The sequence below is a fragment of the Dromiciops gliroides genome, chromosome 2 (genome assembly GCF_019393635.1).
Source record: "Dromiciops gliroides isolate mDroGli1 chromosome 2, mDroGli1.pri, whole genome shotgun sequence".
Lineage (NCBI taxonomy): Eukaryota > Metazoa > Chordata > Mammalia > Microbiotheria > Microbiotheriidae > Dromiciops > Dromiciops gliroides.
Window position 1 is genome coordinate 81,216,616 of NC_057862.1, and position 21,654 is coordinate 81,238,269.

A 21,654-nucleotide genomic window follows, 5' to 3' on the forward strand; every position below is an offset into this window, starting at 1 on the left:
AGCACCAGCCCTGGATTCAGGAGTACCTGAGTTCAAATCCGGCCTTAGACACTTGACTTACTAGCCGTGTGACCCTGGGCAAGTCACTTAACCCCCATTGCCCAGCAAAACAAAACAAAACAAAAAAAAACCTCACCTTTTCTGCCACATACCCAACAAATAAGTGGTAACCCAACTTCTGCTCAAAGACCATTAGTGAGGAAAGCCAACTATGTCCTGAGGCAACACATTCCACTTTTAAAACACTAATCTTTATGTATCTTTTTCTGACAATCTGCCTTTCTGAAAATTCCACCCACTGCTTCTAATTCTGCCTTCTAGAGCCAACCCCAATAGATAATAATTCTTCTTGAACATGACATCCCTTTAAACATTGAAGATGAAAATTATATCCAGGTCTGTACTCCCAGTCTTCTCTTCTTTAGGTCAAATACCCTCAGTTCCTTCAACTGATGGTCTCAAGGCCCTTAATCATCCACGTGATCCTATCTAAAATGCTCTCCAGTTTATCAGAGTCCTTCCTAATATGTGGTACCCAAAACTGAACACACTATTCTAGATGTTTCCTGACCAGGGAAGAATCCAGTGGGATTATCACCTACACAGTCCTGAACATTGCACCTCTAATAATGAAAACTATTAATGCAAAAAAATTAAGGGGGGGGCAGGGTGTTGGATGTCAAAAGAGTGTGATGATCAGGAAAAAAAAATATCTATTGTGGTAAAAAAAATAATATTAGTGCCCACATCCAAGAGGGGAAAAAGGTCTTCTGTGAGAGACATCCTTGATGTCATATTAAAAATATAATTTTCAGCATGTTTTTTAATCTATGGAAATAAATATGGATCTGTATCACATTACAAAAATATGCATATCCTTTATTCTGACCCATTACATTCCTAAAGCAATACCTATTGCTTTCTTTTTTTTTTCTTTTTTTGGTGAGGCAATTGGGGTTAAGTGACTTGCCCAGAGTCACACAGCTAGTAACTGTTAAGTGTCTGAGGTCAGATTTGAACTCAGGTCTCCAGGGCCAGTGCTCTATCCACTGCACCACCTAGCTGCCCCAATACCTATTGCTTTCAATGCTACCTCCTAGATAAAAAGCATCTATCTGTAACAAAATATTCCAAGTAATACTGTTTATAAGAGCAAAATCTAGAAAACAAATTAGATATCCCTCACTTGGAGAATGGCAAGGATATATTATGTATATGACTATAATGAAATATTATTACATTTCCAAATATATATAAAGTGATGCAAACAAAAGCAAGACCAAATGAGCAATACATGCAATAACCACAACAATATAATAAAGACAATAACAATAATAAAGAGTTAATGTTATACACATGCTAAAGAAAGTCAGAAAGAATCAGGAAAATAAGGACACCTTAGGTACTGTTCTGTTCATAAACATTGAATTGGAGGTGGAGTTAATGAGTAAATAATGGAAATTCAGCACCTACAAAATTATTTACAGTATCTTCTTGTTGTTTTTTCAGCTTACATAGTGATTCTTTTCTTATGTTCTTATTCTTGTGCTGAGAAGTAGCATCATGCATTACATAAACAACTCCCTTTGGAATCACTGCTCACATTCCGGCTGAGCATCCAACTGTAAGTCACTGGGTCCCTCAATACCTCAGAAAAGTGCCTTAGGGGCAGCTAGGTGGCACAGTGGATAAAGCACCAGCCCTGGATTCCAGAGTACCTGAGTTCAAATGTGACCTCAGACACTTGACACTTACCAGCTGTGTGATCCTGGGCAAGTCACTTAACCCCCATTGCCCCGCAAAAAAAAAAGAAAAAGAAAAAAGTGCCTTAAATTTCAGACAAGTTGCTAATCTGTATCTGTGGAGAGAATTTCTACACTTCAGTTTCCCTACACTGATGACATCACAAGTCCAGAACTACTGCCTTGTTCATATATTTGAATAGCAGTACTTACTGATGAAAGTAAAGATAAAATGTATATTAAAGGATTACAAAATAAATAAAACATGAATGGATTTTTAAAAACTGAAATACCTGAATTGTATGATTCTATGATCGCAGGAGATAAAATGTGATCTTAAGTGATGTACAAAAATCTAAGGTTAGTCATTTCTATCCTTAAAATGAAACAAAGTAGGGGCAGCTAGGTGGCATAGTAGATAGAGCACTGGCCCTGGAGTCAGGAGGACCTGAGTTCAAATGTGGCCTCAGACACTTAACACTTACTAGCTGTGTGACCCTGGGCAAGTCACTTAACCCCAATTGCCTCACTAAAAAAAAAAATGAAACAAAGTATTGGATAAAGAATGTTGTGACCAAAAAAAGAAGAGAGAGAGAATGAGAAAGGAAAAAGGAAGAATAAGAGAAAGAAGGAAGGCAAGAAGGGGAGAGAAGAAAGGAAGAAATTCCTTATATTGACTGAAGGGAGGAGGAATGAAGAGAGGGGTAGAGGAAAAAGGAGAAAGGAAGAAAACAAAGAGGAAGGGAGGAGAAAGGAAGGAAAGAAGGGCATTATTTAACCCTAGATTTAAAACTTTTTAAATGTTAAATAATGGCTAGCATTTATTTAGTAGGCACTGTGCTAAGGTGTTCCCAAACAGGACTTGGGCCAAGTTCTATGGCTACTGAATAGAGTTCAGATAAGGGCTTTAAATTGAGATCAGGGTTCTTCAAACTTCAGATTTCCAAAAGAGATTTAGTCCTCCTCTTTCCTCTCCATCATCCTCTAACTCATTTCTGGGTTGTGAATCTGTGTAGAGATAGAGAGAGAAGTAAGAATATGTGTGGGAAAATCACTGACAAGATGGAGCCTTTGGTCAGAGAGACCTCAGTTCAAATAGGCAAATATTCTTCTTTCCCCCACCGCACTTCACCTCGACAAAGGAAAGAAAGGAAGTGGATCCAAAGGGAGGTGTCCAATTGGCCACAAATGGGGAGATGGTTGCTGCAACCCAGAGGCTGCTCAGCAAGGGGGAAATGCCTCCTTCACCTCCAAGATCTCATCCCTGCCCCACTTTGTTCTGATAACCACAGGTCCTTTTAGGAAGTCGTTTAAGGGATGCCTTTCCCATCATTTGCCAAATAAGCAGAGGGACACATACCTTCTCTAGCAATCTGGCCTTATGGGTGTGTCAGCCTTGTACATAGTAGTCGCTCCATCAATGTCTGGAACTGATTGAATTAAACTTTAAAAAGCATCCCCCAAAGAATCTAATGGTTGGGGCCACAGAAACGCTTTCACTCATATCCATCACCAGGTCTGGCTCCAAACAAAGTATTTTCTGCTCTGTATAGACCTAGTTTTTTATTTGATGTCCCTGTCCCACCCCCACCTGACCCCTCATCTTCACAAGTCTTTACAGACATAAAAACTAGCTCATTCAGGGGCAGCTAGATGGCAAAGTGGATAGAGCACTGGCCCTGGAGTCAGGAGTACCTGAGTTCAAATCCGGCCTCAGACACTTAACACTTACTAGCTGTGTGACCCTGGGCAAGTCACTTAACCCCAATTGCCTCACAAAAACAAAAAACAACAACAAAAAACCTAGCTCAATCAAGTTTGCACCTCCGTCAAAGGAACAAATAACAATAATGATGGCCTCATTAAATCCATTGAGTTATTAGCTCTTCACCTCCAGCCGGTACTCAAGGCAGAACAGGTATTGTGTATCAGCCTCATTTGACAGCTCCTTGTCACAACATCTGGTGAACTCTTCAGTCTTCAGACTCCTAGTCCTGGGCCCTTTCCATTTGTACCTGCTAGGTGCTTTGGGTTTGGTTTTCTTTGGGCCAGGATCTTTGATTTCTTTGGTGTGGGGTTACTCATTCCTTCAATGCATATCAACAGCTTGTTATTTATTATCTTAAAGAATTGTCTATTTCATTGAGGTGTTAAATGACTTAGTGACTTGTTTGTGGTTGCACAGCTAGGATGTGTCAGAATCAGCATTTAAAATCTTGATCTTCTCGATTCTAATGCCAACCCTCTATGATATCCCATGTTACCTCTCAGAGAAAGACAGAGAAAAATATCTTAAATTTCAGACAAGTTGCTAATCTGTATCACAGAGAGACACATAGAGAGACAGATACAGACAGGAGGGAGTGAGATGTCTATAGAGATAGATCTTATATACAGTATAGATGTTCTATCTTATGACATATATAGATGTCATAGATATAATTTGTAGAGGTCTCTATATAGATATCTTTTAAATTTGCAAAGTCCTTCATACATATTGTTAAGGGCTAAAATTCTAGCTAGACCGTCTAAAATATCTAATGAGTGGTCACCAATAAATTATAAGCTTTAGCAAGAGTTAGACTTTTAAGCATTTACTAAGGAGAATAAAAATTCGGTACACAGAGAGAGAGAAAGGCCTACATTCATCTATCTATTAAAGGGAGAGCGCATTTCTCGCTCCCCTCTCCGCCAGAGTTCACAGGAAAGATCCTCAGTCAGAGCGCCAGGCTCTCCCTTCTTCCTCCCACCAGCAAACATCACTTCCTGACGTCAAAGAAAAGACGCATGGTCTTGCCCTCAAAGACCGTCACCTCATGGGTGAAGCTCTTCTACAGTAAGTCTCCAGCAGGTGTCATCATTCCAATCGTTACAATATTATTTGATCCTCTCAACAATCCAGAGGTTGTCACTTCCCAAGGTCAGAGGCATTTTCTTTCTGAATCCAAGTGCAGTACTCTAAGAAAAGCAAGTCAACACTCTCCCAGAAGACTTCCTATTCAAAGCTCTTATTAATAAAGTTGGCTTGTAATGTTCATTCACTCCAGTTTAGAAGAGGACACCTATATATCCAATCATTTGTCAAATCTTGTGGTGTCTACCTCCAAAACTCATTCATAACTGTACATATCTCTCCACTAAAACTCTCCACTTAGTCATCATCCTGTCATTCACTCAGCACTTCTCCCCTGCACTATTGTAATAACTTTATAATCTGGTCACCTTCCTTACTCTGGTCTTTCCCCCTTCCAATGAATGCTCCACATTCTAACCAACTTGATATTCCTAAAGCATAGGTCTAGTCTTGTCACATATAAAAATTCCTCTGGTTTTTAAACTCCTTTTCTATATGGCTCTACACTATCTTTCCAGGTTTGTTGCACATTATTCTACTTCCCATATTCTAGGTTGCAGCCAGAGTTGTCATATTTGACCTCTTTCACTTCCTACCCATTTGAGGAGTTCATTCCCTCCTTGCTTTTGCCTCTTAAAATTTCTAGCTTCCTTCAAGGGCCACTTCCCACCAAGGTCCTCTTCCCAAACATCTGTATATTTTCACACAAGAGAGTATAAGCTTCCCCCTCCACCCCTTTTTTTGGTCTTTGCAAAAGACACTAAATGCTTGTGTACTGAATGAATGAATTAGTGAGTGAGGGGACGTGCTTAAAGCACTTCAGAAATGAACATATTATGAACAAAGGGGAGAAGGAAAGCAAAAACGGAAAACCTTTGAATAGAAGAAAGCTATGTTGGAGAGGAAGTTATGGCTACAAGACAACAAACTTGGAAGAAATCCTGATCAAACATCTGCATGTTTCAATTATAAGATTCTGAGCATCTGGATCACTGTCAGTCTGTTTTTCCCATCCAGTGTCATCTCCAGGCAGGCCCAGTTCTTTTGCATCTGTGAAGTCTCTCTGTTCAGTTTTGTAGGAAAGGTACACCCTTGGCATGCTGACACATGACAATACAGTTGGAACTTGGCTGAAGGGTTCTTATCCCCAGGAGAGACAAGCGGCTTGGTGGAGACTAGGAAAGAAAAGTATTGACCTTGGAGCCAAAAGATCAAAAGATCTCCATTCTATTTCTGGCTTTGCAAATTCAAGCAAGTTAGCTCTCCTCCCTGAGTCTCAGTTTCCTCATCTGTAAAATGAGGAAGGTTGGGTCTCTCCCATCTCGAGGGGCCCTTCAATCTCTAAAGATTGCCACTGGGGGCAGCCAGGTGGCGCAGTGGATAAAGCACTGGCCCTGGATTCAGGAGGACCTGAGTTCAAATCCAGCCTCAGACACTTGACACTAGCTGTGCGACTCTGGGCAAGTCACTTAACCCTGATTGTTCAACAAAAAAAACCAAAAACTAAACTAAACTAAACAAAAAAAGATTGTCACTGAATCTCAGTTGTGTTTCCTCATATCTAAACCCATTTCCTTGAATACAACCCCCTCCCCCAGCCCCAGATTAATTAAAATGAATATTCACAGCTGTGAAGACTGGAAAGCACTGGGGCATGGGTTTGAAAGTGAATAGATTGGGGCAGCTAGGTGGCGCAGTGGATAGAGCACCAGCCCTGGAGTCAGGAGGATCTGAGTTCAAATCCGGCTCAGACACTTAACACTCACTAGCTGTGTGATCCTGGGCAAGTCACTTAACTCCAATCGCCTCACTAAAAAAAAAGAAAGAAAGTGAATACATCCTTTTGGACTCGTTCTATCAATAACCTAGTCTATCAGAAATGATTTCCTCTTTTCCCACCAGTAATGGTACCTTATCACCTTCTCTGAGTTGGAGAGACCATAAACATGAACCAAAAGAGGTCTTAGGCAATTATTCTTCATCAAAAATCCTCCCCACAGAGCCAGCAGTCCCTGAAAGTGAGGCTGTTTATAGAGTCAAAGTACATGGGCCACTGAAATCAATATCCTATTAAGTGAGCGAGGGTTTTGAATATCAAAGACCAATGGACTGAATCGTTTGGGCTATAAGAACATGACCCAGAGGATTAATCACACACTGTCATGCAGAAATTGGGGCAATTCTCCCAATCATTAACGTGCTGCTTACAGAAATGTGCTCCGCTGTTTGTCTTTCTGCTAAATGATAACCGTTTTCAAGTTGGATCTCCTGATAAAAGAGTTAAAAACAAGACCAGAGCTGTGCTGTAAAGGTCATACATGCTGATTCAACATTAAATAGCCAGGAGGCAAACAAATAAAAAATGCTTGGATTGTGGGCAGGATTCAGACATTATTAATAACCCAGCTGAAATGTGGGCATGGAAATGGATGATTGTTGGTATCCTCCCCACCCAAACCAGTTCTGGCTCCACCAGATGGGATGGGGAACTAAGTGGGGTGCTGGAATATTCCCCATGCCTGACCTGGAGTTCCATAAAATCTGTGTTCCAGATCCAGCTCTTTAGTAGCCTTGGGCTAGTGGCTGCCCCCCAATTAGCCACAATTTCCTCACTTCTAAAAATTAAGTCTGAAAGATCATAAATGAATACGGTCACCTAGTACCAGAGAGGTAATAAGTGCCAGAGAAGGTATTCAAACCTGTGACTTGTGATGACCACAGGATTGCTCTTGTGCCATATTACACCCACTACCCTGTTCCCCAGCATTAGACTAGGAAATCTTTGAGATCCCATCCAACCCAAAGTAGCAAACTTTTATTAAGTGTCTACCATATGCAAAGAACTGTGCAGGGCACTGGGAATATACAGACAAAATGAAAAATAGTCCCTGCCCTCAATGAGCTTGCATTCTACTGCCCTGTGGGTCTTGCCTGATTTTGGAGAAGCTGAAATAGGGAAATGTCCTTGTGTAATAGAATAGCTTTCATTAAGATACAGATTTCACTCCACTGAGTTTCTATTGACAATTGAGATCCCACAGCCTTTTTCTCTCTCTCTCTCTCTGCCACTCCCCGCCCCCCCCCCCAATTCTCATGCTGAAGCTATTTGGGAGCCAATAAACATTAACCAGGGGTTATCTCCAGAAGCAACACACACACACTGATTTCGGAATTGCTTTAATTCAGTAATCAGTCCACAAGCTTCTTGTTCCCTAAAATCACATACAGATTTTATTTTCAGCCTAAAACCAATTATGACCTTTGAAATCAGTGATGCAACCCCACTCAAAGGGCTAACCGGTGCTTCCAGGAGGCTGTGGCAGGGCAAACACCCTAGGGGTCCCAATAGGTTCTGATGGAGGGATAGGGAGACTCTGGGCTGGGTCATAGCTAGGAAAGAAATTTGAAAGATCCTGGTGGGGGGTTATACTGGACTGCTGGTTGGGAGACCCGGGATCCAGTCTTAGCTCTGAAATTAAAAATTGGATGGCACTGGACAAATCATTACATCTCTCATTTGTCAAATTGGGCTGAGCTCTAAAGTAATTTCTAGCCCTAAAACCTTTCTGTGCTAAACTTGAATACTGTTTTAGATTTCAAGGCCTGACTGACCCCCATGAACAAACCTAAGGAGATAAGACTGAACAATTCCCAACAGACCTATCACCATAATCCAAGAACCCCAATATGTGCGTATCCCCTATAGGAGCCTCAGTAGACCCAGGTGGATCTTAATACTCCCCCTCCTCGGTTCTCTTCAATCCAAGCTACCCTAACTTTCACTTGCAGTGTCAGAGCTTTGGTCAGGAGAAACAGACCCAGAGGATTCCAATGCTGAGATGTACCATGTAGTTATGAAGTGGCAAGAAGGGGGAATTTCTCTGTCCCATCTCTTGCAGTGCACCCTCCCTTGTCAGTGCCTGAACAACTACAGTCAAATGGAACCTTGGTTGCTTCTTGTCTAAGACTAAGTGGACTAGATTGAAGGGAATAAATTGGGCCTTTAAAAAATTTCTTCCTAACCTTGAGTCAATCAGTTCTCAGAAGGCTACTGTTCTCAGTCAGGGCAGATTCCAGAGCCTTCTTACTTGCTGACTATCAACACTGGCTTTCTCCTCCAAATCACTCCAGTCCTCATCAGCATGCTGAATTCAGTTCATCAATGTTCAGATATCTCACCCACATATTCATTTCTCCCTTTAATCTTTATGTACTTTTGGGGGGGGGCGGGGCAGTGAGGTTTAAATGACTTGCCCAAGGTCACACAGCTAGTAAGTGTCAAGTGTCTGAGGCTGGATTTGAACTCAGGTTGTCCTGAATCCAGGACCAGTGCTCTATCCACTGTACCACCTAGCTGCCCCTTTATGTACTTTTACTCATTCATCTTCTGGTCCCTGATTATTTGACTAAAAAGCAAAGCTGCTGATTTTAACTAGAAGCTTCCAATGCCAAGATACTCATTTCTGCTCCCTGGGCTGGTATCCAAAGGACACTGTCTCCCACCCACAGAGAAGAAAGGGAAGGAACAAGCATTTATTAATAATAGCCCCTACCATGTGGCAGGCACATTTACAAGTGCCAAGCACTTTACAAATATCTCATTTGATCCTCACAAGAACCCTGAGAGGGAGGAGCTATTATTATCTAATTTTACAGTTGAGGAAACTGAGGCTGAGGTTAAATGACTTGCCCAGGGTCACAACAGCTGAGGCTGGATTTGAACTTAGGTCTTCCTGACTCCAAGCTGCATCACCCTATCCATGAACTAGCTGCCTCTAGACACAGGCCAATATTCCTGTTACTGAATTTTTCAGGCTCTGTCCAGTACCCAGCCTAGGAAAGGGGCAGAGGGGAAACCATGTTGTGGTCAGAAAAGCTGTTGTGATCTTAAACTGCATTCACAGAAACACAACTTCCAGGAATGAGGGGTTGACAGTCCCCTGTGTACTCTGACCTGGTCAGACCACAGCTGAGGTATTGTTTAGATCTGGGCACCACAAGGTGTTGATAAGCAGGCCAACTAGGCAGGCCAATCAGGATGGTGAAGGGCCTTTAGTTCCTGCAATATGAAAAATAGCTGAAGAAATCAGGGGTGTTTAGCTGGGAGAAGACAGGGGGAGAGGCCATGATGGCTGTCTTCAAGTATCTAAATCAACTTCAAGGAAAAGGGGGACTGGCCTGTTCTGTTTGGGACAATGGAAGTTGCAAAGAGGCAAATTTATTCTTGACTAATATTAGGAAAAACTTCCTAACATTAAAAAGTGTCCAAAAGTGGAATGGGCTTCCCCTCAATTGAAGCAGCAGCTGGATGACCTCTTTGGGTGGATTTATATGGAAGCTAAGGTCCCTTCCAACTCTCCAATTCTGTGACTGTAAACTGAAGTCTTTGCCCCTCCTTTGTCCATCTTGTTGACCCACTCAGAGATCAGGTGGGCTGCCCTGTCTGTGCCTAGATATAACCCATTTTCCTCCAGCCAGATCCCATCTTAGATACTTATAGATCAACTGTCAGAGAGATACTACAATTTAGCATTTAAGAACCATCACTAGCCCAGCCCCCTCATTTTACAGAGGAAGAAACTGGAACCTAGGGAGGTTCAGTGACTTGACCAGGATTCTAGAGGCAGTTCGTGGCTAACCTTCCCTCCTTGGTCTTTCCTTCTGTCTTTTTTTTGTGTGTGTGAGGCAATTGGGGTTAAGTGACTTGCCTAGGGTCACACAGCTAGTAAGTGTCAAGTGTCTGAGGCCGGATTTAAACTCAGGACCTCCTGACTCCAGGGCCAGTGCTCTATCCACTGTGCCATCTAGCTGCCCCATCCTTCTGTCTTATAGAAGCCTATTTCCAGAAGCTTCTAACTGAAAATTGTGATGGGTGGGGAGTAGAAAGGGGGCACTATTGACCCAGGCAGGTCAAGGGCAACCAGAGACCAGCCAAAGGCTCCTACTGCAAATCAATCAATACAACCTGGGTAGCTGCTGGTGAAAGGGGTGGGGGTGGAGGACGACAAAGGGCAGGCCCACTCACTTTCAGCTCTGTTCTTCACTTTTCTCTTTCTAAACATACTGATCACTTACTTATCTGACGGTTCCCAGAATGGTTAGCTCTCTTTCCCCAAGGCCCACTTTCTCAACAATCCACTATTAGCCTCACCCAGGTCAGTTCTTTCCCAACACCAATTAACATTATCCTGGAAAGGTGCCAGGCTAAATCCATTCTCACACATTTGCATAAAGTGACAGGAAGGACTAGGATTGGGCAAATACAAATACAAATCTACCTCTGTAACCAACACTCCAGCACTGCTAAAAATTCAATCCTTAGCCTGAGCTCGGCTCAGCCTGGTCAAATAAAGTTAAAGAATTCTATAGATCTTGCAGGTTCTGATGGAATGCTGTAGAAGCTTCCAGCTGATCGCTCCATCAATGAATTTGTTTTATAGGCACATTTCTCTCTTTCAAAAAAAAAAAAAAAGACATTGATTTGCCAGGTTGTGCATTTTTTTTAACAGTCAAAAAGTATGTACACGATATAAACAATGAACAATATAAAACCACAAAGAATTATCTACAATCTACATACATATATATAATTCAACCTGTTACTGTGAGTATATTTGAGATTAGTTTTGGTAACTGATGTGTCAGTTTCTCAATGGCCCGTTGTCTTTTATCACAGTTTCTTGTCAAATAGTTACTGGAAGATAACCAACAGTGCAGAAGACAGCATTTTACCAACAATAGAGCAGGATTAACAGGTAAATCTCTGAAATGATTCCAAGTATAACCAGGTTTAAGACAGGTACTGTGAGACTTTGGGATAAAAGGGTTTTTTTTTAAGTTCACTTTTTAAAAGCGACACCCAGATAACATTGAATTGGGGACCTGTTCCACTCTGGAGACTTCCCCAAACAAGGAATCTCCCACGGTGTTAACTAAATCATAGATCTGCGTTAGGAAAAGCATCAATACAGAAAGTCTAATTAAATCTTTAAAGCTACATATTGGGTGTTTTTTTAATTAAATCAAGAATTTTGTAAACCAGCTGTGGCGATTTACTTGGGGAAGTCTGCATAATCATTGCAAAATCAATTTCAGCATAACAACCTAAAACCGAAACTTATTTCTTTAGTTAAAAAAAAATCAAGGTTAACACGTGCATTTGTTAACTAGCCAAAGCACCAAATTGTTTAGTTTTCTAACAGGAGAGAAAGTGAATTCCCTTTGGTTCATTTTTCCCCTTCAGCTCTTCCACCGAGATCTTCCAATTAAAAGAAAATAAAGGCTATTATTCCTAAGTCCAGTTTTGCTCAGGTTCCAAGTGTCCACTCATCATCATCCTGCCTGGTAATAGCCTTTATCCCCCTCAATGTCCACTTCCTGATCAGAATCCTCCGAAACCTCTGAGTCCAGGTCTTCCTGCGAAGCAGGGGAGAGAGAACACTGTGCACTATCCAGCGAAAGGTCTTTTGTCTGGTCGCTGGGCAAACAGCTATCTTGTCTCTGATCACAGTGACGGTCTGCATTTTCCAATTCTTCTTTTTTGTTTTGAGGGTTCTCCTATGTAAAAGGAACAAAAATCAGGGTAGGATATGGAGTAATGGAAAATGGTCTCTCTATAATTTTGGCTTTAGAACTCATGTCTAGTCTTTAATATTACCAGGTCTGGTTAAGAAGTGTTCAAGTTATCGGTAGCTTACTAAGGCAGATTGTCAAAAGCTTAGTGTCAATTTGGAGGTGAAAAGGTTGTGTTTAACACATTCATCTCTCCCTAGGAGCTCCTGCCCTCCTCACGTAAATTATTCCTATCTACTCATTTTTGTTCCCCTCCCAGTACATAATAAACTCCTTGAGGACAGGGACTATTTTCCACCCCCACCCCATCACCACACATAGTTGTTAATTGGTGCTTGTTGAATGAATGAATTTTAGGGGAAGAAATCATTCCGCCAACACCAAATCGAGATTAAAATCTCCCAAAGACTAAAGAAATCAGCAGGAATATGCCTCCATAATGAATTATGCTAATTGAGTATTTAACTCCAGCACAATACATTGGTTCCCAGACAGCAAGAAGAAATTATTTTTTAAAAGTACAGATCTCCGTAGGGTCCCCCCCACTTTTTGCATTCACTAGATGCATTAACATGATTATCCACTTAAGATTTTCTAGACTTTAAAAAATTGTATATCAGCACTGCAAATTAAAGAATACTTTCAAAATGATTAGAGAAAGTCCAATTTACGATCTCTTCTATAGAGTGAAATTTAAACAAGCCAGAGTTTTGAACAGAGAAAGAAAAAAAAGTCCAGCTGTAGGGCTAGTAGTAGTTCGGCATTATAGGAAGATTCTTGGTGGAGGAGAGAGATTGCCCACGCACAACAAGAGTCAATCAGTTATTAAAGTAAATACAGATTTGGTAATTTGCTCCTAACTGAGAAGAAAATGGTCCCTGTTTATTTAAAATCCAAAGAAGAAAAAACAAAAAAACCTCCCGGGGTGGGGGTGGGGAACAGTCCAAATTACTTAGGCACTAATAAAATAGGCAAAAATAAAAACCAACCCAGAGTAAAAATTGGGATCGAGATTTTTTTCCCCACTTGGAACTAAATAAGTGACTTAATTTTACAGTCATGTAGTTATGTAACATAACTTTTAATATTTTATTATTGAAAATTTCTATTTTCTACTAAGATGGAGGCCACATATACACAACAAAATAGAATGGAGAGCTCAGCAATTAATCAAGTAGCTATGATCAGTGCAGATTGCCACGAATCGAATCCCAGTTTTTTAACTCCAGGAAAGCTTTAACAAACTTTGTAACCGAATTAGAGGGATAATTGCCTTTTAGCTCAGTTCAACAATTCCATTCCATTCAACAAACATTAATTAAGCAACAACTATATGTCAAGCATGGCAAGGGCTGGAGACACAAAGAGACCAAGTCCCTTCCTCCAGGAGCGCACCCCCACTCTCACTCCCACCCCACTCCGACTTTGTGCAGATCCTCCCGAGGTTCAATAGCATATGTAAACCGGATAGGATATTTTCTCCTATTTCAGAACCTCTTCTTCATTTATAGCGTGGATTTAAGCCGGGGCGAAGGGACAGGAGTTAAAAATAGTTGATATTTTCATTGTGTGTGCAGCCGATCAAATAGACTCTAAGGTGTTTGTTTCCTTCTATTTACCTACCAGTCCTGCCTGGTTTTATTATAATTGTGTCAATAGAAGAAACAATATTCTCCCCAAAGATAACTGCTTAAGTCATTTACTGGCAATTACTTTATCTTTCCTGCGTTAATTAGATAAACAACATATGGGTTTATAAAACAATTAGCGTGGTCCTTTAATAGCCAGTGTGTGAAACCCCCACGTAATGGCCATCGGAACTGACTGCATTAGGCGCTTTTAACGTTAGTGCCGCCTGGCCGAGTCCTACTGGATTCCAAAAAGACTATTTGCCTTTTTAATCAAGGTGAAGAGGCTAAATAGCCTCGGGGATGACTTTTGCATACAACCTCGAATAGGTATCCCTTTAGAAGATAAGATCATTAAAAGAGTTATTACTATAGTAACAAGACCGCGGCTCTTACCTGCTTTAGCCTTCTCCACTTGGCTCGCCGATTCTGAAACCAGGTTTTTACCTAGAGAGAGCGAAAGAAAGAGACCGGTTGCCACATGTTCGGGATGCAGACCTTCAAGAAGGCCCTTTAAAGGGCTATTTGGAAGGGGGAGAGGAGGGACCTTTGGGTCCCAGGGTACAACTAGTGGCTGCAGGATGGGGGTTATTTAACAAATGTTTCTAAAGCACTTCTACAAATCACCCGTGCTCACAACAGCTAGTGCCAACATTATTATTATTATTATTATTATTTTGGTGAGGCAATTGGGGTTAAGTGACTTGCCCAGGGTCACACAGCTAGTAAGTGTCAAGTGTCTGAGGTCGGATTTGAACTCAGGTCCTCCTGAATCCAGGGCCCGTGCTCTATACACTGCACCACCTAGCTGCCCCTAGTGCCAACATTATTAATTACATTTTACTGATGAAAAAATGAAGCTTAAGAAGTTTATAGAGAGCTTCAGCTAAGTTCAATTAATGACAGGGTACAAGCTGTAACCAGGTGGTGTTTCCTTTTTCCCCTTCACATCTGCCAACTAATCTACTTCACGGTTTATATGTAGGAAGTCAAGTTAACAAACTTATATGTCATCTAAGGAAACAATTGTTTAACAAAGAAAATGAGCCTTGAGTGACTCCTCATTTAAGATAGCAAGAGTCAAAGCCACATGTGGTCCCTACGATCTTCCATAATGCCTCCCTTCATATAAGGTACCTTGAAAATACAAATCTTTCTCCAATGTTCATCTAAATAGGGCCTAAGAATCTTAGATCAGGTCCTCCCCGACTGCATCATCCCTTTGTGCTCCCTCATCTTCTCCACTCAGCCCCACTGTTTCCCCAGCATTTCCAAGGCACTATGTTTCCCAGCTCACCTGCCTTTCACTGAGTTGTAGCATCTTGGCAAGGCGCTTCCTCTCAGGTGGAGAAAGGTATTTCTGGGTTTCAAACTTCTTTTCCAATTCGATGGTTTGGTCATTGGAGAACCTTACTTGTCCTCCCTTTCTTTTGTGTAGTGGCCTCTGCATGAAGGGGCCCCACAGAAGGGGTTTGCCTGTTGGGGATGAGGGGAAGAGACAGGGTCAGTGTGACCTTGACTACCCAATGCACTAAAGCTCCAGGCCTTCCGATGTTTAAACTGGGATGGTAGACTCGTCACTGGCCCATTTCTGCAGTGGTCAAAGGGAAAAAGAATGACTACAACACATCTACACAGTACTTTCATTTGTACCGAATGATTTCCTCACACAAATCCCATGAAGTAGGTAATTCATTTGAGCAAATATTTCCACTATATCAAGGAGAAACTCGAGTTTCAAAAAACTAGAGCAGCTTTCCTATTGTCAGACAGTTAAGTGTGGATAGGGATTTCAACTACAAGGGTCTATTGGCTCCAAATCGAGGGTCTTTCAGTTGACAAGCAAGGCGTACACCCACATTTGTCTCTTTACTCAAGCAAATTTCCAGGCTTTTGAACGAAAAGTTATTCAGACCTTTAACCTCAACTTAGTGTCATTCTTGATTATACACACTATATTATTAATCATAGCTCATATTTATATAGCAATTTTGCATTGGTTATCTAATTTGCATCTTGGAACAAAAAAAAGTTGGGTTGGCACCCTGACAAAGTCACTTGCTAACTCGAGTTAGTAACTAACCCCATTTCTTTTTAAGTCTCAGTTAAAATCCCATCTCCTAGAGGAAGTCTTTCCCTACCCCTTTTAATTCTAGCGTCTTTTCTCTTTTAATTATTTCCTATTTATCCTGTCTATATCTTGTTTGTATATATTGGTCTGCTTGTCGTCTCCATTAAATTGTGAGCTACTTGAGGGGAGGTATTATCTATCTTTTGCTTCTTTTTGTATCCCCAGCGATTAGCACAGTGCCTGACACACAGTAGTAGCTGCTTAATAAATGCTTATGGACTGATCGGCAGCATAACCCTCGTATGGCAATTCGACAGAACTCAATTACAAAAGCATGGCCCTTTTCTCCAAGCCTCAGAGGGAATGTGAGTATTTGTAGTACCTGCTTCCAAAGCCACTTTGAGGAACGCGCCTGTAGAAGTATGAGACGTTATTATTCCTACTTCTTGCCCAGGCCCACACCACCATTCATCTGCCAAAGACCCCCGGACTGGGGAGTGTTCAAATCACCCCTGATACTATTTCTCTATAAGCCTACATGGGGCTAACGAACGCTTTCGTGGGGAAGGAAAGAAGCTTCTCCCGCTAAGGTCCCTCTGTGATTCAGGTTTGTCTCGCCTACGTTCCAGGGTCCACCAAGAATTTTCAATCTTCCTTAAGTGTGATTTCTTCTGGCTTCTCTGATTTCACACCAGGCTCTCTGAGAAGGCCAGTTAAAGCCACCCCTAGGGCTATGGCAACATTTCCGTCAATGTGTTTCCTGTTGGTCTATCTCGAAAAACCCCATGCTTCCTTCTGCTCTTTCACAGTCGTAACCCAAGGAAACTCACTGCATTCTCTGTGCAAACGTCCTCCCCGAGTGCCAGCCTCAGAGATCCTAAGGAGTCAGTTTCAGCGAGGCTGGAAACACAATGTAACCTAACCTGCTCTAACCCAGAAACTTTCGCCCGAGCTTCTGAGATGGGAAGGGTGGGAGTCGCTTGGGGCTGCTATTTATGGACCCACTCCTTTAATCTTTCATTTTCAAGGAAAGGCTTCAACACCACCACTCACTCCATTTGTGGAAACGTTAATCTGTTCCCCCCCTGCGGCCTCATTCTGCGTTTTAAGGAGGCATCCATGTTAATTTACATAGAACAGGACAAAACTGAGGCAAGTTTCCTGAGACTAGCTCCTGAGCTAGGACTCAGCTGCAATCACTGCCCAAATGGCCTGCAAAAGGCACGGGCCAATAACCAGGCCAAATCAAGTGCTTGGGCGTGCAGGCTACTGGGCGCCGGTCCCGCTCAGGTCCAGGGATTCCTGCGCTCCTTGGTCTGTCCGTCCCGTCGGTCTGCGTCTGAAACCTTTGAAAATCTAGCATTGTTTTTCGAGATTTTGCTTGCGTCAGCCTACAGACTGGTGCAAAACAGCCTCAAAAAAAAAAAATAGGAAGCAACTGGTTATTTTAGCTGCCATAAAGTCACATCCCACACAGAGGAAATGAACAATATCAGAAAAACGGATCCCGGCTATCAGAAGTCGAGTGTTTCCTGAATTTGTCTGTATTGAGGATGTCGATAAAATAATCAGCAGTGTGCACGACTCCCGGGGAAGGGGCTGCTCCACGCAGCCAGGAAAACACTTAACAGCTTCTGAAACCAGATTTACTCCTATCGAGAACTCAAGATTTCCTGTATGAACGGAAAGGGTCAGGCTCTTTTCGCTGCACAAACTTGTTGAACCAAGTCCAGCCTTGTGAGCACCAGGGCTGCCTGAGGCTATCAGTGCCACAAGGGGATCGGGGCTCCCCTGAACCCACTTAATTCCGTGCACCCCTTCCGTTCTTCCTGAGCCCTCACATCCCGGATCCACCGCCTCCCTATACCCTTATCCCCAAGGAGAACTGCCTCTATAGCGAATGCAAGACAATGTTAAGCACTAGGCAGTGAGAGCGCGCCGCTATGCCCAATTCCAGCGGCTACCCTGAGGGGTCCCCTGTGGGCACCCAGTCTAGTTCCTACCACACACTGCCACACGGCTATTTATCGTAGGGTCAGAGGGCGAGGTGAGGGAAAACCAATCTGAGTCACCAGTGTGGTCCGAGTCCCGACTGAGAACTAGCAAGACAGGAGGGAGAGTAGTCCGAGCAGGAGCAGCCCCATCTCCCTTCCCTGGGCGGCGCACCGAGAGAGGCCGAGGCCGGCGTTTTCTATGGCTTTTTCTATAACTTTCAATTGCTTGCTCCTGCCCGCCCACGCCCTCGCTAGGGACCAGCGCCAACGCCCCAGCGCTGCCGCCAGCGGGTGACATATTCCCCCCACGCTGCCCCCGGCCGCCTTACCCAAGGGGTCGTGCCGGAGCAGGGCGTGCGTGTAGTCGTTCACGGTCCGAGGGAAGGGGTAGAGAGGGCCTGCGAAGGTGCCCGCCCCGTAGGTGGCGGCCAGCGCGGCCGGGTGGTGGGAGAAGGCGGGGTGAATCGGCGTGGGCTCGTAGATGGGGGTCCGGTAGGAGGACACGAGGCTGGTGAAGGAGGAGTTGGGGGAAGGCAGGGTGGGAGTAGGGGTTGGGGTGGGCGCGGTGGGCGGCAGCGGGGCCCCGGGCCCCCTCCCCAGGATGTCCTCGATGTAGAAGGGCGTCGGGTGCACCGGCTGCAGCAGCGGGGTAGGCGCGTACAGGGGGACCCCCACGGCGGCCCCGGGTCCGGGGTGCGGGTACTGCATGGCTGCCGCTTGGTTGGCTAGCTGGCAGCCCCTCTGTGAGCAGCCCTCCCGCCTCCCGGCGCTACATTTATCCGGGCTTCGCGCTCCCAGCGATAGGCTCGTCCGGCTTCGGGGTGGGGCCGCCTAGTCCCTGTCCCCTTCCTGCCTCGGGGCCGGTGGCCAATGGGGCTGGGCCCCGAGAGCCGCCTCCCGCCCCTGCCCCTGGACCGCCCCCCTCCTGCTCCCTCCCGCAGCTCTCCGCCCCTCGGGATCCGAGGGGTGCTCCGGTGCTTCGGCCCCGGTTCCTGGCCGCTCGGGGCCCCCAGGCCAGGTGCGGGGCTGCGTCCTGCCTTCCCCGGGAACCCCAGAAGAGACTGACTAGCCCAGGCTCCCCAGTCCTCGTCCCGATCCCGGGCTGTGTCCCGAGGGGAAAGCCCAGGAAGGCGAGCGGTAAAAGGGAAGGGCTGGGTGGGGGAAGCGCTCAACAGTAGCTCCCAGTCCCGGGGCCCGGGCGGAGCCATCCACCTCGGGGCCCAAGGTGGACCATTTTTAGCCCGACGAGCTCAGGGCCCGGACCTGAGCAATCAACTGTCTAAGCTTTGGGTGTGGAGCAGTAGCGGGCGTGGAAGAAGATGCCTCCAAAGCCGCCCGGACGTCTTGGGTACACACCGCGGGACCTCCGGTTGGAGGGGAACCAGCCACCCTCCTCAGCCGAAGCTCCCGAAGGCGAGAGCTCCTGGTGTGGGGAGGACCTTGCTGGGCCCGGGGTCGGGGCTGGGTGCGGGCAAGGGTCCTGGGCGGGCGGGGCTCTGGTAGTGCCTTGTCACGACTTTTCCCAGTCAAGACTTAGCTGTAGAAGTGGGATAGGAGGGAGGGGGAAAGAGGGAGGGTTTAAGTGAGAGACACTAAAACCGAGTTGCAAACGCCTATAACGCCTTTCGGGTCCAGCAGCAAGCTACTACCTGATGTCTCCCATTAACTGGCTAGATTCCTGATCCTCAAGTCACTTCATTGAGTACTTTAGCGGGAAAGCTGGACTTGAACTAGGGAACTGAAAATGCTCAACTCTCCCAAAGGGGATTTAGGATGCTAAAATTTTCTTTAAAAGTTTTTTTAAAATTATAAACTATTATAAAGTCAACCGTCTGGAAGGGTCAGTGTGTCGTAATACATATCATATATATATATATATATATATATATATATATATATATATATATATATATATATATATATATATATATATATATATATATATATATATATATATATATATATAATATAGAGGCTAAGAAACTAGGAGACCTTCGTTCAGCTCCAGCCTCTGACTCTCAACTAGCCGTGGAACCCTGGGCAAATTACCAAACTCTTTCAAATCCCAATTTCCTCATCCATAAAATGGGGATAATAATAGCACCTGTTGCAATAGCAACCACTCATAGAGTTGTGATCTAATTAAATGGCAATACAAGCAAAGGATTTTACAAACTGAAGGCGTTCTAGAAATGTTAGCAGTTGTTGTTCTTAATGATGACGAAGGATAACGTCTCACCAAACCCTTAGACCAAAAAGATCATTAAGGTGTAGAGCTAGAAGAAGGCATAAAGACCATCTAGTTCAGCACTATTTAACCCTTTGGCGTCTGGTGAAACCTAAGGACTCCTCACAATTCATAATTGAAGGAAATTATAATTTTTCAGTTAGAATTAAATGAAAACAAAAGTGTGTAACCCGCACCCCCATTCAACCAAATTTATAGACTACTTGAAAGTTATCCATTGAGCCTGAACCCTGGGTCCAACGTCCTTTTTTTGCAAATCTGCAAATGAATGTGAGACTCAGAGGAAGAGACTTCACTAGAACAGTAAACATTATGAACTTCGAGTATTTTTTAAACATTATCCACTCCAACTCCCTACCTTTCCAAAATTGGAAACTTTGGGAGGGAAGTCCAGTGACTTATCCAAGATCACACAATTACCAAGCAGCGGACCTAAGTCTTTGGAATCCAAATCCAGGATTCTTTACATTTCGTTCAGCCTTCTTTGCAGGACCCCATTTTGCAATTTATGTTTTTTTTTTTAATCCCTCACAGCTCTCCGGAACTCAGTCCTCTCCCTTTCCAGATGTTTTTTTATTGAAACCTCTTCCACGGAAATGCTTGGAAGGGGGGCCAGTTTGGAAAAAGACTCAGGGTCCCCCTCGTCTTTAGAACAAGGAGTCGCTTTCCTGACCAACGCCCCTCTGCAGGGACTTGACAGGTCCTTGGCCGCATTCCCGGGAGGGCCCTGGTGGCTATTCATCGGCCTTGAAACAACGGTGCCCCGCTTATCCATCCCGGGATGTTTGGATTTAGAACTCCGCATCTGCGAAACTGACTCATTGAAAGTTTCCCTCACCTGTGGCCAGGGGGGAAAGTGGACACCTGCCCATCCTTCTGAAACCCTCACTTCTAGGACAGAGGCGAGAATTGGAGACAGTACACACATATGTGTACATATATATGTTCTGTCACCAAGCTGTTTTTTAAATTGTGAACCTAAAGCAGAAACACACCTTCAAAAGATGGGTGGAGGTGTTTTGCAAACCATTGAATTAAACAAAAAACTTCATCATCTTTTTCCTCAGATAGTTGTAAGAGATTTCAATTCCAGCTCATGAGAAAATCCCTTCCTCCCTTCCAACCTCCCTAATAAATAACTGTGTTGTTAGTTTCAACTTTAGGTAAACGATTTGTAGGAGGGTGTTGGGGTTGTTTTTCTTTTTAACGTAGTGGAAAGAGGGTGGGCTGAATTTAGATTCTAATCTCACCTGTACTACTTAGTAGTAGCTATGGTGAGAGGAGGAGTTATGGCAGTTATTTGTGTAGGACTTTAAGATTGGCAAATCGATTTACATACATATTCACATTTGCTCCTCAGCTGACTTGTGAGATAACTACAACAGATATGCCCATTTTATAGGTGAGGCACCGAATTTCAGGTAAGTCACTTCACCTTAGTTTCCTCATCGGTAAAATAAAGTTGTTGGATCAGATGATCTCTAAGATCGTTATCTCAAGTCTGTTATTCATCCTGCCATATACTTAATAGTCTCAACCTTATCT

The 21,654-nt window shown here is 43.8% G+C and overlaps 2 protein-coding genes across 2 annotated transcripts; one reads left to right on the forward strand and one right to left on the reverse strand.

Annotated features, from left to right (window-relative positions):
- Positions 1-11,181: 11,181 nt before the first annotated feature.
- HHEX (hematopoietically expressed homeobox) lies at positions 11,182-18,596 on the reverse strand. Its single transcript, XM_043989307.1, has 4 exons — positions 18,191-18,596; positions 15,094-15,272; positions 14,193-14,243; positions 11,182-12,153 (listed from the first exon to the last, which is right to left on the reverse strand). The coding sequence occupies exons 1-4, from the start codon at positions 18,567-18,569 to the stop codon at positions 11,929-11,931; spliced, it is 834 nt and encodes a 277-aa protein (XP_043845242.1). The 5' UTR covers positions 18,570-18,596; the 3' UTR covers positions 11,182-11,928.
- On the forward strand, positions 18,568-21,209 carry LOC122738316. Its single transcript, XM_043980368.1, has 3 exons — positions 18,568-18,581; positions 18,613-18,998; positions 20,644-21,209. Exons 1-3 carry the CDS (start codon positions 18,568-18,570, stop codon positions 21,207-21,209), a joined length of 966 nt encoding a protein of 321 aa, XP_043836303.1.
- Positions 21,210-21,654: the final 445 nt, after the last annotated feature.

What these genes read in the sequence shown, in the direction of transcription:
- HHEX (XM_043989307.1), bottom strand. Translation starts at nt 18,569, where the DNA reads ATGCAGTACCCGCACCCCGGACCCGGGGCCGCCGTGGGGGTCCCCCTG. An exon ending in GCTCCGGCACGACCCCTTGG is followed by an intron (nt 15,273 to 18,190) that starts GTAAGGCGGCCG and finishes CATCCCCAACAG; the next exon opens with GCAAACCCCTTCTGTGGGGC. An exon ending in AGTGGAGAAGGCTAAAGCAG is followed by an intron (nt 12,154 to 14,192) that starts GTAAGAGCCGCG and finishes CCTTTTACATAG; the next exon opens with GAGAACCCTCAAAACAAAAA.
- LOC122738316 (XM_043980368.1), top strand. An exon ending in AAAGCCCAGGAAGGCGAGCG is followed by an intron (nt 18,999 to 20,643) that starts GTAAAAGGGAAG and finishes AATCCCTCACAG; the next exon opens with CTCTCCGGAACTCAGTCCTC.